The 14,513-nt window shown below is 39.0% G+C and overlaps 1 protein-coding gene and 1 non-coding gene across 4 annotated transcripts in view; both read right to left on the reverse strand.

Moving 5' to 3' along the window:
- The window catches only part of RNF149 (ring finger protein 149), a 38,905-nt gene that overhangs the window by 2,373 nt on the left and 22,019 nt on the right, over positions 1-14,513 (reverse strand). The window contains exons 6-9 of one of the 3 annotated variants that reach the window (XM_064572639.1): positions 13,620-13,815; positions 3,114-4,441; positions 2,166-2,310; positions 231-362 (exon numbers count right to left, since the gene is read on the reverse strand). In XM_064572639.1, coding sequence (XP_064428709.1) covers positions 4,398-4,441; positions 13,620-13,815 — 240 coding nt within the window. In that variant the 3' untranslated portion in view covers positions 231-362; positions 2,166-2,310; positions 3,114-4,397. Of the gene's footprint in view, positions 1-230; positions 363-2,165; positions 4,442-13,619; positions 13,816-14,513 lie in introns of all 3 variants that reach the window. The other 2 variants (XM_045885200.3, XM_045885201.3) reach the window with 2 other exon arrangements.
- Positions 1,977-2,091, reverse strand: LOC123852223 (small nucleolar RNA SNORD89). Its single transcript, XR_006792830.1, has one exon. It is a non-coding gene; the product is annotated as a small nucleolar RNA SNORD89 (small nucleolar RNA).

Here is a 14,513-nt window from a genome sequence, read left to right on the forward strand (position 1 = left end):
ACAGATAAATTTACAAACATGGACTCTGCAAATAAAGAGATTGACTACTGCTGATCATTTCACGATCACACTATTGGTGTTTACTTGAAAGAGGGAAGATTTTAAAGTAACTTACAAAGAACGGTAGTAATATTTAGGGAACATTTTATAAAAAAGAAAAGTCGGGCTTACATTTACAACACCAGCAAAAGGTTCTTCATTAAACATGTTTAAAGTAGAAGAAAGTTTACCTGAAATAAGTTATAATCCTGGGATTCAGTAACTAATCACCTTTTAAGTGTAGCTCAATATACTGCCATGACACATCTTGAATTCTCTGGATTTTCTAGTTCCAGTTTCTAGCTGTAAAATCTTCAACTCATCTGTTAAGAAGACAGCACTAAGTTACATCTTAGAGTAGGAAAAAAAGATACTTCAAAAAAGAAAATAATTGGGATCCTAAGCTATAACTATTTCAAATAATTCTCTTTAACAGTGTTTACACATTTAAACAACTTTAAAGAAATGGTTCTCACTTACCTTACACAGTACACATTTTCACAAATTTTTTTTTTCTTTGAAGATTTATTTTCAGAGAGAGAGCAGGGGAGGGACAGAAAGTCTTACGCAGACTCCCCGCTGAACAGGGAGCCCAACATGGGGCTAGATTTCACACCCTGAGGTCATGACCTGAGCTGAAATCAAGAGTCAGACACTCAACTGACTGAGCAGCCCAGGCGCCCCCATTTCCACAAACTTTTTAAGCAGCATGTACCACTACTTAATACATTCTGTAATGATTCAGATTCCCAGGAAGAACAATGGATCCCGTACCTATTAAAAAAAAAATTTTTTTTAAAGTAGGCTTCACACCTGGTGTGGAGCCCAACATGGGGCTTGAACTTACAACTTGGAGATTGAGACCTGAGCTGAGCTCAAGAATCGGACACTTAACCAACTGAGCCACCCAGCCGTTCCTCATGTACCTGTTTTAAATACTTTGAGTAATAGCACTTTAAGAGAACATTTTAAGGATATCTGGAAAATTAATGCATGGGAAGAACATTTTGCTGGTTTCACTTTAATCTGTTCTTTTTATGCAATCACTGCTGTTCTAATCGGGAAATCCCTTAAGATGCTTCCAAAAGCACAATCCTGGGATCCAATACCTATGTAGTCAAGCCCACAGTAAGTACTGGGATTCACAGGTTTCTCAGCCCATAATATACAAGCTTACACCTCAACAAAAAGAAGGCACTGACTTTTATTCCTAAATTAATGTGATGCACATACCTTTTTCAATTTATAACTTATTTTATACTTTGCTCTTAGGATAAGGGCAAATCTCTAGCTGCATGGCTGATAAGGACATTATAGAAATTTCACTTTAGTAACTAGGATTACACGTTAGCATTTTTAAAGTGAAATGCTTGTCTTTTTAAAACTTCAAAAACCAAAATTAACTGGGAAAGGCGTAGGTGGCTTTTCTAATTGGTTGTTGCATCACAGAAGCACAGCGTATGTTACACACAAGACTCACTTTGGTTCAGGCCAGCACCCTGTGCTTTGTAAATCACAAAACAGGGTTTGCGCTGAGCTCAAAGAAATTGCTTTTGACCAAACATGTAATTACCTCAAGTTCTAGTTAGTAACATACACATACTGACTTAATCTCAGCTTTCACTGAGCAAATAAACTTTAATGTTCTCAAAAGAAGAGACTTGCCAATTAAGCTATCCTCTTGGGGAATTTGGTTACACTAGGTATTTCAGTCAAGTGGGAACACACCTGTTCTTGAAAGTCTATTATTGTTTTATGGTTCTAGCAGTCCTTGATTCAGCAAGTATACGGTAAACTATCTAGAAAGGTATTTACTACTCATTTAAGGCCCGATGTCTCAGACTCACTGATTATTTTTTCTTGAAAAGATCTGAGCTCTTTTTGGGAAGACCCCTCTTGGGAAGCCGGCCCAAGTGCAAAGCTTCAATCCTGATGTTACTGAGGTCAGACCAGTGGTTCGCTTCAGGAGATTTTGTCATTGTGCACCCCACAGAGAGCAAACTGCTGATGGGCACACTGCAATTCGGCCTTTTATTGTCATCACTCCTCAGTGACTGCAGGGAACAATCTCTCAGGAAAGGTTTTATATGCTGAAGAGCCCCAAAAAGTCAGCAAGCAAGGTTTACCTGCCGAAGGTGCTGTGTTTTTGTGTCTCCTGGCCTTTGTGGTTTTCTGGTGGGAAACCCAGAAGCAGCACCAGCAGGCAGCGGACGACAGAGTGCTTCACGTGAAGTTCAGGGCCAAATTGCTTCCTTCACACACCGCCTGTGACTTTGAGAGTTAAAAATACATATATAGTTTCTACACTATTTGTAAACAAATGGCTCTTATGACAATTTTTAGAAGGAAAATGACAACTGCCATAAGTAGTATGACTAACCTTAACCAAACCTCTCTGGTTTACTCTTCCTTCCTTACATTCCCCATTATTCTGAGTAGCATTTCATCAATTTTATGTCTCAGCAAAAATTCTGCTAATATTTGACCCTTCTCTATCATATTTATTTCTATCTAAAAAAAAAAAAAGCAAAGGAAACTTTCAAAGTGTTGCAGTTTTCTATTTTCTCTTGATAATGCCTTTCTCTGCTATGGAAGACATGTTTCTAGAGATGAGACCAGACCACTACAATTCTTCCAATCTCTTCTATTTATAGTTTAGTGTTCAAACTTTTTAATTAAGGAAAGCTATGGCTGATAGCTGCTAATTAAGAAATCACACTTCTGTAATTATCAAAAACAATTTACCTTGATCTGTCATAGTATTCTTTTTAAAAGTCTGCTTCAGTGAATACTGTAAAGAATTATTAAAGTATTTCTCCCAAGTATGTATCTTAAAATACAAAGAGCACAAAAATCTACTTGGTACAGAATCAAGGACATACTTTCCTATTCTCAAAGAACCATAGAAGGCAGATTTCAAAGATAATGGCCATTATGGAAACCTACTTTGAGGCTGTTAACATGAGAGCTCAAAGTAAAACAAATTTTGTTTCAGTAGCTCCTCATATTGAATCTGGCCAGAGTTTACTTCAGTAAAGTGGAAAAAAAAAAAAAAAAGGTAAAGTAAAACTCACCAAGTGTTTCACTATGAGTGGCTAGAATCCAGGTGCAACAAATAGTTTGAAAAAAATAAGCTATACACAATTTAGATGCAGCTGTAAGAATAAATTCTTTAAATTTTTTAAAATTCTATTTTTCTCAATAGACATTTATTTTTACTCACAAAATAAAGATATACACAGCAACTAGCTTAGAAGCAACAAAGGACAACAATTTCAAGTTAAGAAATAACTTTCCCTCACCCTCCTCAACCTCCACCTACAAGAAGGGCGAGAAAAGTATGTGTATGCTTAATCATTTTAGAAAACTTAAGAGCACGGTCACCAAAAGCTTTACATTAACCTGATCCTTTCACCTATAAGAACAGCCAAGATTTTAAAAAGGATAGATGATGACACAAGGTCATGACCATTATGTCTGCTTTAAATCAATCAGGAAAACTGGTTGCTTATTTTGTAACAATGACAGTCAAAATTCTCCATCTATCACCTTTTTAATTGTAAAGATTAAATTGTAGTTGGAACCAACACATTCATCATTTACAAAAAAAAAGTCTGCCTACTCGATTTCCTTAAGGCAATGAAAAATTTATTGCTCATGTGTGATGCAGAATCTTAGCTTCCTTTATTTGTAGAAAAAAATGGATAAATTTCCCTCTCCTTTAAGGTGTCAAATGAAATTAGGAATTAAAAAGGAAAAATGCAAATCCTAAAGTCATCTAGTGCTTTTCCTATAATTCCGAAGAGAAAACAATTAAGAAGTCTTCTTAGGTTTCAGAGTCTCTAGATGATGACATGGAGGTTCAAGAAAGCTATAGATCTCTCCCATCTCATTCACAGGTTTAATGTTCTAGAAAAGTCTTTCCTCCAGGGAAAACTCGTGATCACTGAATTATACAATTCCATTTCTACTAGTCTAAATTCAGTTGCTCAGTCTAAAGATCCTTGAGAAACAAAATTAATCCTGTTTTTACAGTACTGTAGCAGCTAGTCTACTATTCAGAAACACCCCCCACCTGTCCCCTTTAGAGTGCCTTCCTAGTGGTCTCTGTAATAGTCCAAAGCAACATACTGTTTATCATAAATGATATATTTTAGTAGATAAATATATTACGACTATTCAAAATGTCTCTTTAAGAATAAAATATCTTAGCCCTTTGTATATCAAATCAGAACCCGAAAGGTAAAAGAATGTACATTATTTTCAAATATACAAACTATGTGCTGAAGTTAAAAAAAAAAAAAAGTCCTTTAATTCAAGCCAAAGCTCTGTCCGTGATGTGGTCATCAGGATGTGCGCTAGGAGATGGGTTCTCCACGTTGAAGGTCACTCCTGCCCGTTTCTACGACGAAGCAACAAAACCAATGTTAGTCACTTAGCATACTCTAAATTTTAATTACATAAACACTGTGACCACTTAGAGGCTATAATTCAAGAAACAAATAACAGAAAAATTTAAATAAAACTTACATGTAAAAATGGCAACCCATTCCATTAAGTCATGAAAAATATACAAACATCTTCCTCACATATATGGTATGAGAGGTTTTCTAGTATTAACCTAACCAACATTACTCTGATTAGCATGGGACTATAAAGAAAAGACAGTCTTAGTTGGTGGTATTAATGTATGTTTTTAAAAGTAAACCAGAGAGCTATGACAATGACCATGATGATGGGGTCAGCGTCACAGCCCATGAAAACCGTGAACATTTACTGGATTATGTATGTGACCCAATGTTATAATGCTCATTTTACAGATGATTAAGCACAGGCACAGAGAGGTTAAGCTATCTTGGAAGAGCAATAGGTATTCAACACCAGACAGACTGGTATTACGAGGAAGAGTAGCACAAAATAATTTCAGCACAAAGGTTTCTTACAATAATAGAATACTTCCTTAAATACAGAACCGAGTATCTGAACTCACCTACAGTCAGAGCCAAGGTCAACTGGACAACAGAAGGAGCACTCACCAGGGAAATACTCTCTGGTGAGTAGTCTACCATTAATAACTTCCATGTTTTATTTCTAGTTGCTCCTAAGAACCCAGTAAATGTTTTCTCAACTTTAAGTGAAGCCACATTTTATTCTGGAAGTACTAATGTCTGCTTAAAAAAACTGATTTCTCTAATTTAATATTTCTCAAATTATATTGGTACAGTGATAAAGTAGAAAGAACACTATCATTTAAATTACCTGTCAACTTACTGGTGAACAAACACTTGGAAATTTAAGGGGAAAAAAAAGGACAAAAAAAGAAAATAGAAACCATGCGCACGCACACACACACACACACACACGGAGGTATGGGGATAGGGCCCAGCTTCGTCAGAAGGCATCTAACATTCTGTTGTTTTATAACCTAGCTTCTTTTCCCACCTTTATTTCTATGCACTATCTCACATGATATCATCTTAGTTCTGAGAGGGGAGAGATGCTGATCAATTAATGTACGACAGGTAACAAGAATGCAGGAAAACATGGGGGACTGCTTTTGAAGGACATTTAGTCAGGATAAGAGTCCTTACCAGTTTTTAATTATCTCAAGGGTAGTCAAGTACTACAGAAAGGAAATTTAGTTTCTTTTCTGGAGACTGAAGGCAATGGCCAAAAATTACACTGGCATGCACTTGGGCTCAATTTGATGGAATCCCTGAGGTGGTTCAATCCCAGAAGGAGGCCAGGGAGCTAGTTAGGAGAATGCCCTTCCCACCTTCTAATGCTCTGAAATGGATGCTCCCCTTCTCTTCCACAATGTGGTCTTTTCCCTCTGATACCAGTTTAAAACCTAAGTTCTAATACTTCCAGCTATCTTTGCCTCACAGATCTTAAACATGTCAAACACAAAACTAATTCAGTTTGAAGATCACTAATTTGTAAAGTATGTGTCCTCTTCCCGTATGGCAAAATTCAAAATTAGAAGCATCAATTCTTTTTTTTTTTTTAAAGATTTTATTTATTTATTTGAGAGAGAGAGAATGAGAGAGAGAGAGCACATGAGAGGGGGGAGGGGCAGAGGGAGAAGCAGACTCCCTGCCAAGCAGGGAGCCCGATGTGGGACTCGATCCAGGGACTCCTGGATCATGACCTGAGCCGAAGGCAGTCACTTAACCAACTGAGCCACCCAGGCGCCCCAGAAGCATCAATTCTTCCCAGTTAAAATAATATGTAAATTTATTTGATTATAATAAAAATTCTAATGGGATTTTTCTTTCACTTGGCAAATAATATGATTATTTTTTTTTAGAAAATGCAGAATAGTCAGATTTTTTTAAATTCAAGATGAAGGGATTTGCCTTGCCAATATCAAAATGTATTCATAATTATTATTCACTAAATTATTAGTCACTAAAATAATTATAATTCACTAAATGTTGGGACAACTGGTTAAACTTTGGGGAAAAATAGGTTAAATCTTCTCTTAAACCATACCGATTAAAGATTTAAAGGTAATGAAATACAAACCCACAAATATTAGCAAGATATGGGTTAATATACTTAGATTCTGAGATAAGGAAAACCTTCCAAAGTTAGCATGCTATCAAAGGCAGAATCGTGAGAGAATATGTTGGACTAGAGAAAAATGACACATTTCTGCTTACAAAATACATCAACCAGGAGAAGCAAGATGGCAGAGGAGTAGGAGACCTAAATTTCGTCTGGTCCCAGGAATTCAGCTGGATAGGGATCAAACCATTCTGAACATCTACGAACTCAACAGGAGATCAAAGAAAAGAATAGCAGCAACTCTCTGAACAGAAAAGCGACCACTTTCTGGAAGGTAGGATGTGCGGAGAAGTGAATCCGCGGCGATATTCGGGAGGATAGACGGCGGGGGAGGGGCCTCCGTCGGCGCTTCTGGCAAGTGATAGAACCGCGGAGCACAAAATCGGAACTTTTAAAAGTCTGCTCCGCCGAGGGACGTCACTCTGGTGGCTAAGCGGGGGGTGGAACCCTCCAGGACAGTGTGGTCTCAGGACCCTCGGGGTCACAGAAAGACCGGGGGTACCTGAGTGCGGCAGAGCTCCCAGGTATCAGAGCGGGGAAGCCGGCTGCAGAGACGGAGCCGAGGCGCGGGCTCTCAGCTCGGGGTTGCCATAAACCGTGATCCGCAGCACAGTCGGGCCAGTACTCCTCCAGCAGGGACCCAACAAGTGGCAGATCCGGGGAGACTCCTCTTCCTCCCCTGGGGAGGAGTGGTGCGGGACTCTGCTGGGTTTCGGAGACTCCACCCGGGGTCAGGTGCCAGAGATAGAAACGCGTGGTCACAGGCCAGGTGAGCACGGAGTGCGGCTGGAGACCAGGGGAGACGGGAGTGAGTGACTGCTTTTCTCTGGGGGCTCACTGAGGAGCAGGGCCCCGAGTTCTGGGTTCCTCCGGGGCGGAGATTGGGAGGCTGCCAATTCCACACTCGTCCTCCAAAGCTGTATGGAAAGCTTGCAGGGAACAAAAGCTCCTGAGAGCAAACCCGAGCAGATTACTTAGCCCGGACAGGCAAGGGCGGGGCAATTCCGCCTCCGGCAAAGACATTTGGGAACCACGGCAACAGGCCCCTCCCCCAGAAGATCAGCAAGAACAGCCAGCCAAGACCAAGTTTACCGATCAACGAGAACGGCAGAACTCCAGCACTAGGGGAATACTGCACATAGAATTCATGGCTTTTTTACCATGGTTCTTTAGTCTTTCAAAGTTAATCTTTTTAATTTTCTTTTTCTATTGTTTTCTGAATTTTTCTTTTTCCCTTTTTCAACCAACATCTTATCAATCTCTCTTTTTAAAATCTTATTTTTCATTTTTAGAGTCATATTCTATCCCATAGTTAACCTTATTTTTGGTATATATATAAGTTGTTCTCTCTTTAAAATTTTGGGATACAGTTTCTTCTAACAGACCAAAATATACCCTAAATCTCTAGTGTATGGCTTTGTTCTAGTCTCCTGCCTGATCACATTTTTTTTTTTAATTTCTTTCTTTTTTCAAACAACTTACCAATTCCTTTTATAAAACCTTTTATAATTTTCATCTTTACAGTCATATTCCATCCCTTCATTGTATTTACCCTTATTTTTATACATATATAAGTTCTTCTTTCTTTAAAATTTTGGGAGGCAGTTTCTTCTAACAGACCAAAATACACCCCAAATCTAGTGTGTGGCACTGATCTATTCACCAGCCTGATCATATCTGATCATATCCTTTTTTTCTTTTTTCTTTCTTTCCCTTTCTTTTCCCCCGGTTTTGGGTCTCTTCTGATTTGTTTAGTGTATATTTTTCTGGGAACGTTGTTACCCTGTTAGCATTTTGTTCTCTGATTCATCTATTCTCCTCTGGACAAAATGACAAGATGGAGAAGGAAAGATAAAAAGCTTCCAGGACAAACAAAAAATAAAAGAATTTGCAAACACAAAACCAGCCCTACTAGAAATACTGAAAGGGGTCCTCTAAGCAAAGAGAGAGCCTAAAAATAACATAGACCAGAAAGGAACACAGACAATATACAGTAACAGTCACCTTAGAGGCAACAATGGCACTAAATTCATATTGTTCAATAGTTTCCCTGAATGTAAATGGGCTAAATGCCCCCAATCAAAAGACACAGGCTATCAGACTGGATAAAAAAACAAGACACATCGGTATGCTGTCTGCAAGAGACTCATTTTAGACCCAAAGACACCTCCAGATTGAAAGTGAGGGGGTGGAAAGCCATTTACCATGCTAATGGACATCAAAAGAAATCTGGGGTGGCAATCCTTATATCAGACAAATTAGATTTTAAACCAAAGACTGTAAGAGATGAGGAAGGACACTATATCCTACTTAAAGGGTCTATCCAACAAGAAGATCTAACAACTGTAAATATTTATGCCCCTAACATGGGAGCAGCCAATTATATAAACCAATTAATAACAAAATCAAAGAAACACATTGACAATATAATAATAGCAGGGGACTTTAACACCCCCTCACTGAAATGGACAGATCATCTAAGCAAAAGATCAAAAAGGAAATAAAGACTTTAAATGACACACTGGACCAAATGGACTTCACAGATATATTCAGAACATTCCATCCCAAAGCAACAGAATACACATTCTTCTCTAGTGCACATGGAACATTCTCCAGAATAGATCACATCCTAGGTCACAAATCAGGTCTCAACCAGTACCAAAAGACTGGGATCATTCCCTGCCTATTTTCAGACCACAATGCTTTGAAACTAGAACTCAATCACAAGAGGAAAGTTGGAAAGAACTCAAATACATGGAGGCTAAAGAGCATCCTACTAAAGAATGAATGGGTCAACCAGGAAATTAAAGAAGAATTAAAAAAATTCATGAAAACCAATGAAAATGAAAACACAACTGTTCAAGATCTCTGGGATGCAGCAAAGGCGCTCCTAAAAGGAAAGTATATAGCAATACAAGTCTTTCTCAAGAAACAAGAAAGGTCTCAAATACACAACCTAACCCTACACCTAAAGGAGCTGGAGAAAGAACAGCAAATAAAGCCTAAATCCAGCAGGAGAAGAGAATTAATAAAGATCAGAGCAGAAATCAATGAAATAAAAACCAAAAGAACAGTAGAACAGATCAACGAAACTAGGAGCTAGTTCTTTGAAAGAATTAACAAGATTGATAAACCTGTGGCCAGACTTATCAAAAAGAAAAGAGAAATGACCCAAATCAACAAAATCATGAATGAAAGAGGAGAGATCACAACCAACACCAAAGAAATACAAACAATTATAAGAACATATTATGAGCAACTATATGCCAGCAAATTAGATAATCTGGAAGAAATAGATGCATTCCTAGAGATGTATAAACTACTAAAATGAACCAGGAAGAAACAGAAAACCTGAACAGACCTATAACCACTAAGGAAATTGAAGCAGTCATCAAAAATCTCCCAACAAACAAGAGCCCAGGGCCAGATGGCTTCCCAGGGGAATTTGACCGAACACTTAAAGAAGAATTAATACCTATTCTTCTGAAACTGTTCCAAAAAATAGAAATGGAAGGAAAACTTCCAAACTCATTTTATGAGGCATTACCTTGATCCCAAAATCAAAGATCCCATCAAAAAGGAGAATTACAGACCAATATCTCTGATGAACATGGATGCAAAAATTCTCACCAAAATACTAGCCAATAGGATCCAACAGTACATAAAAAGGATTATTCACCACGACCAAGCGGGATTTATTCCTGGGCTGTAAGGTTGGTTCAACATCCACAAATCAATCAATGTGATAAAAGAAAGAACAAGAACCATATGATCCTCTCAATAGATGCAGAAAAAGCATTTGACAAAGTACAGCATCCTTTCTTGATTAAAACTTTTCAGAGTATAGGGAAAGAGGGTACACACCTCAATGCCATAAGAGTCATCTATGAAAAACCCACAGCAAATATCATTCTCAATGAGGAAAAACTGAGAGTTTTCCCCTAAGGTCAGGAACACGGCAGGGATGTCCACTATCACCACTGCTATTCAACATAGTTCTAGAAGTCCTAGCCACAGCAATCAGACAACAAAAAGAAATCAAAGGCATCCAAATCGGCAAAAAAGAAGTCAAACTCTCACTCTTCAAGATGCTATGATACTTTATGTGGAAAACCCAAAAGACTCCGCCCCAAAACTGCTAGAACTCATAGAGAAATTCAGTAAAGTGGCAGGATATAAAATCAATGCACAGAAATCAGTGGCATTCCTATACACCACCAACAAGACAAAAGAGAAATGAAGGAGTCAATCCCGTTTACAATTGCATCCAAAACCATAAGGTACCTAGGAATAAATCTAACCAAAGAGGCAAAGAATCTGTACTCAGAAAACTATAAAATACTCATGAAAGAAATTGAGGAAGACACAAAGAAATGGAAAAACATTCCATGCTCATGGATTGGAAGAACAAATATTGTGAAGATGTCAATGCTACCTAGAGCAATCTACACATTTAATGCAATCCCTATCAAAATACCATCCACTTTTTTCAAAGAAATGTAACAAATAATCCTAAAATTTGTATGGAAGCAGAAAAGACCCCGAATGGCCAGAGGAATGTTGAAAAAGAAAAGCAAAGCTGGCGGCATCACAATTCCGGACTTCTAGCTCTATTACAAAGCTGTAATCATCAAGACAGGATGGTACTGGCACAAAAACAGACACACAGATCAATGGAACAGAATGGAGAGCCCAGAAATGGACCCTCAACTCTATGGTCAACTAATCTTCGACAAAGCAGGAAAGAATGTCCAATGGAAAAAAGACAGTCTCTTCAACAAATGGTGTTGGGAAAATTGGACAGCCATGTGCAGAAGAATGAAAGTGGACCATTTCCTTACACCACACACAAAAATAGACTCAAAATGGATGAAAGACCTAAATGTGAGACAGGAGTCCATCAAAATCCTAAAGGAGAACACAGGCAGCACCCTCGTCAGGCGCAGCAACTTCTTCCTAGAAACATCGCCAAAGGCAAGGGAAGCAAGGGCAAAAAGGAACAATTGGGACTTCATCAAGATAAAAAGCTTTTGCACAGCAAAGGAAACAGTCAACAAAACCAAAAGACAATCGACAGAATGGGAGAAGATATTTGCAAATAACATATCAGATAAAGGGCTAGTATCCAAAATCCATAAAGAATTTCTCAAACTCAACACCCAAAGAACAAAGAATCCAATCAAGAAATGGACAGAAGACATGAACAGACATTTTCCCAAAGAAAACATCCAAATGGCCAACAGACACATGAAAAAGTGCTCAACATCGCTCGGCAGCAGGGAAATCCAAATCAAAACCTCAATGAGATACCACCTCACACCAGTCAGAATGGCTAAAATTAACAAGTCAGGAAATGACAGATGTTGGCGAGGATGTGGAGAAAGGGGAACCGTCCTACACTGTTGGTGGGAATGCAAGCTGGTGCAGCCACTCTGGAAAACAGTATGGAGGTTCCTCAAAAAGTTGAAAATAGAGCTACTGCATGACCCAGCAATTGCGCTACTGGGTATTTACCCCAAAGATACAAATGTAGTGATCCAAAGGGGTACGTGCACCCCGATGTTTATAACAGCAATATCCACAATAGCCAAACTGTGGAAAGAGCCGAGATGTCCATCAACAGATGAATGGATAAAGAAGATGTGGTATATATATACAATGGAATATTATGCAGCCATCAAAAAAGGAATCTTGCCATTTGCAATGATGTGGATGGAACTAGAGGGTATTACGCTAAGCAAAATAAGTCAATCAGAGAAAGACGTATCATATGATCTCACTGATATGAGTAATTCTTTTTTTTTTTTTAAAGATTTTATTTATTTGACAGAGAGAACACAAGCAGAGGGAAAGAGAGGGAGAAGCAGGCTCCCTGCCAAGCAAGGAGCAGATGCAGGACTCGATCCCAGGACCCTGGGATCATGACCCGGGCCGAAGGCAGCCGCTTAACCAACTGAGCCACCCAGGTGTCCTAATATGAGGAATTCTTAATCTTAGGAAACAAACTGAGGGTTGCTGGAGTGGTGGGGGGTGGGAGGGATGGGGTGGTTGGGTGATAGAACTTGGGGAGGGTATGTGCTATGGTGAGTGCTGTGAATTGTGTAAGACTGATGACTCACAGACCTGTATCTCTGAAGCAAATAATATATTATATGTTAAAAAAAAAGAGAGAGAGAGAAGATAGTAGGAAGGGAAAAATGAAGGGGGGAAAATCGGAGGGGGAGACGAACCATGAGAGACTGTGGACTCTGAGAAACAAACTGGGGGTTCTAGAGGGGAGGGGATGGGGGAATGGGTTAGCCTGGTGATGGGTATTGAGGAGGGCACGTACTGCATGGAGCACTGGGTGTTATATGCAAACAATGAATCATGGAACACTACATCAAAAAAAAAATTAATTAAAAAAACAAAAACAAAATACATCAACCAAATGATACCGAAATTGGGGGAGAAATATACAATACAGATGACAAATACCAAAGAGCTCTTAGAAGCAACATGAAAAAATTAGTTTCTCTGGAGCAAAACAAGGTACACACGAAACAGGCAACTCAGAAGAGAATAAAAATGACCAGAAATATGAAAAGGTAATGTTATCGGTAATAAAAAAAAAGGCAATTCACTCTATTTCATCCCTCAGAATGACAAGAAGCAATCAGACAAGTGGTAAAGGTATACACATATATGATTTCAAAGTGTTAAAGTCCACCAAAAGGGTGCAGTTTAAAGAAATTCTAGTAAACTGGAGTTGTAACACTACGTACCACACAGAATCACACACCCACCACACAGAGAGAGCTTCACACATTAAGAGGAAAAACAGGTTACCTAACAGCACATAAATGATATGCTCCCCATCCTTAAACATGAAAAACATCTGAAAAGGTATTTATCAAAATGGTGAAATGGTATTTGCGGGTGCGGGATTATGGTTTTCATTTTTCCTTTATGCTTTTCTGCATTTTTTCCCCCGACTGCTAACACCATTTTATGACTTGCAAGGCACTTACCTAGTAAGGCTGTGTTTTCACCTGCCTCGTCTTTGAAACTGGCATCACACTGTGGGGCAGAATCACTAGCGGAAGCCGATGGCAAACTGCTCCCCTCACTTCTGTCATCTTGTAAAGTAATACTCAGATTTGCAGCCAAAACACTCCCAAGGGGAGGTTCTGGAGTAGGCATCTCCTGCACATCCTCAAGCTCTCCCTTGAGAGAATAAAAGAAAATACCTTGTCTGAGTAACACAATCAAAGCTTATCTATCATTTCATGATCATTACTCACAATTCCTACAAAGTATTTACTTTTATACACAGAATATGGCAAGAACACTAATGTCTTCTTCATTTAGCAACATCCGAAAATGAATTACTTCTCAGTAAGCCGCTTTCCAAGAGCTAAACACTGTGCATTTGAAAAACCACTTTTCCCCTTGATGCAAAGCAATGCCACCTCTTAAGCTCTTTACTGACAGTAAGTGAAGCTTTGTCGGAGACACGCTCTCCTCACTTCCTGGACAGAGGGTGCAAATCAGCCTGGCTGTGGCCGTGAACTTGAATTAATGCCTCTAACTGCCCTACTGTCTGTCTTACTGCGGGTACCAGGGTTTCGGAAGAACACGGTGTCTGACAACAGAGGGCTTCAGATTGCATTTGATTCACTTAAAAAGAATCAGCTGTGGCTCCCTAAAGACAGTCTATCGGCTGTCAGTGCACCTCCAGCTCCCCCATTTGCTGCGTCAAAGGAAAAAATAGGATAAGGAAAGTGACAGCCCAGTCTCAAACAGAGGTTTATCCAGATACCTTTCTGATTAATGCCAGAGTCAGAGCCATGCTGTGAGAGAGGAAACCACTGGTGAGGTCACCTAGTAAAGGAGCGGGGGCTGCGGGTTTACAGTGAGACTGA

Source organism: Mirounga angustirostris, unplaced genomic scaffold (assembly GCF_029215605.1).
Source record: "Mirounga angustirostris isolate CCGP_5_RB_7025 unplaced genomic scaffold, mMirAng1.0.hap1 SCAF_10, whole genome shotgun sequence".
NCBI classification, from domain to species: domain Eukaryota; kingdom Metazoa; phylum Chordata; class Mammalia; order Carnivora; family Phocidae; genus Mirounga; species Mirounga angustirostris.